The sequence below is a fragment of the Phalangium opilio genome, unplaced genomic scaffold (genome assembly GCF_054372755.1).
Source record: "Phalangium opilio isolate 3A_F unplaced genomic scaffold, DU_Popi_V2 ptg000043l_1, whole genome shotgun sequence".
In the NCBI taxonomy this organism is placed as follows: Eukaryota; Metazoa; Arthropoda; class Arachnida; order Opiliones; family Phalangiidae; genus Phalangium; species Phalangium opilio.
Genome location: NW_028324167.1, coordinates 826,452 through 828,620, shown reverse-complemented (window position 1 = coordinate 828,620; position 2,169 = coordinate 826,452). Strand labels below are relative to the sequence as shown.

At 40.2% G+C, this 2,169-nt stretch overlaps 1 protein-coding gene across 1 annotated transcript; it reads left to right on the top strand.

Annotated features, from left to right (window-relative positions):
- The first annotated feature begins 208 nt into the window (after positions 1 to 208).
- Positions 209 to 702, top strand: LOC149677276 (uncharacterized). The gene is made up of 2 exons (XM_089837262.1): positions 209 to 568; positions 619 to 702. Exons 1-2 carry the CDS (start codon positions 209 to 211, stop codon positions 700 to 702), a joined length of 444 nt encoding a protein of 147 aa, XP_089693388.1.
- Positions 703 to 2,169: the final 1,467 nt, after the last annotated feature.

Sequence of the window (2,169 nt, the reverse complement as noted above, 5' to 3'; positions counted from 1 at the left end):
TTTCATGTCGAAAATCTCGGGATACTTGCTATAGGCATCGACGACTATAAGATACTGGTGGCCTCTATGAGGGCGTGGGTTCAAACCCCACTATAAATACAGTATAGACCAGAAAAGCCCTGCAGAACTCTTCTTGGGCCGAACACTCCGTACAGAGCTAGACCTCCTACATCCGCCGGTCTCTCCGTCATCCGAACGCAATCCAACCATGGAACGACAATTCAACCGTCATCATGGAGCTCAACGACGCACCTTCAAAGTCGGAAACCTTGTCTATGCTCGGCAACACCAGTCAAAGACGTGGTATCCAGGGAGAATTCAAACGGTCCGAGGCGTGGTGTACGATGTTCTTATGGATGATGCCACCAATAAGAAGTTCCATGCCAATCAACTTTACCACCGTCTGAACAACGATCCAAAGGGCAATCCCTACTCTGTATTCATGGACACATTCGATCTACCCATCCCAGACCGAAGAGTGAATCCCGACCGAGTTCCTGCTGGGACCACAGTGCCCGCTCCCGAACGCCATGTACGGTTCAACATACCAGACGCAGACCCCGAGGAAGTACGGCGGTCAGGAAGAGTAAAGAAGAATACCCGAGCGAATCATCATAGATCCCCGCCAGAAGTCCTACAATTTTACTTAAAAGGGGAGGTGTTGGAACTCCTCCAAAAATGGAAAAAAATATCATCTACTAATATGTTATCGTTTTTTACCTTATCACATGTTTTTTAAGTTATCTATATATACCAAATCTTAACAATGTAAAAGAGCATTCCGTCTGGTGGTCTAATAATAATAAAGTTGTTTTATTGTTTATCTCTTGCGTTCTCTCTCCATGAGCCGTTACAACAAAAATGCTTCATATGAAATTATTTGAAATCCTCTTTTTAAGAAAGGCTAAAACGTTTCCTGTAGTCCGAAGTCGCAGATATGTTTTTTCACGTGAGATGGTGCCAGACCCAGAGTTTAGATTGGCGAGAAACTCGAGACACGTATACCTCTCGCTCATAAGATTCCCGCGCTATTTTTCCTGACGTCATAGTGATGTCATCAAACGGGCGAACAAGCTCGACAAGACCTAATTGTTGCTATCGAAACTGAGTTTTCGTGATTTTTCAATGGATTATAAAAATAGAAACTTTGGTTCAATTATATTAAAAACTTGATATTTTGAAAGAAGAGAATCGGAAGTGTAACATAATCCCACTTTCGTGGTAAAATATGGTATGAAATTGTAAATTCGCATACCCTTTCAATAAAGAATTTTGGAAATTTGCAAAAGAAAGTTGTCGTACTTTTGTATTGTTACTCTTAATGACCATACCTTCACCGTATTCTTAAACGGTCCGTTATAGATATAAGGCACAACATCGGGTTTTTTCAACAAATCTTCAATGCTTTTAACATAATCCGAATTAGAAATGACCAGTTCTAACTTCACGGAATTATAAAAGTACGAAATTATAATGAAAGACGCCAAAGTCCACGATCCAAGCAAAATCCGCGTTGAAAATCTCCGTCCCAGAAGCGATAAGTCCGCTAAATAATTAGAATAAAGCCAATCAATTAAAACAAAGTTACATCGATAGACAAGTTACCATGTCAAACTAAAATCAAAGTGCCTTTCTAAATGCCATTTCATTTATGCATTAACCTTCTATATAATGGACCAGAATCTTAATGGCGGATGTTAACGTTTTCTTGCTAAAGTGTCCCCAAATAATAAAAAAAAAATAAAAAAGCTAGCAGACGACAAGGTCTTGAAGAAAGACGATACAATGTAAACAAGTAAAATGGCTGCTTAAGGTCTCAATTCGCTAAGCCTTGGGACTAATGTTAATTTTTTGCATCTATTTAAAGGTAAAGTTTAATAAAATAATTAAAAATAGGAACAATAAAGATTTGCACGTTTGGCAATTTTGAAAGTGATTCAAGGAAATTAAAACGTAAAAACAAATTAACGTTTTATACCCTTCCCAAAACTCTCACGTGGCTGACTGCTGAAAACTTTACCAATGAACGCCGGATCCGGTTTGGAGGAATGAGGGGCGTGCCAACCACGTTGGCAGCGGGACTTAAGGTAGAACTGTTCACGAGCTTGAGGCAGCTCGGGCTCGTGATGAACGGTCGAATTTGAGACGAGCCGAGCCGACATATTGGCG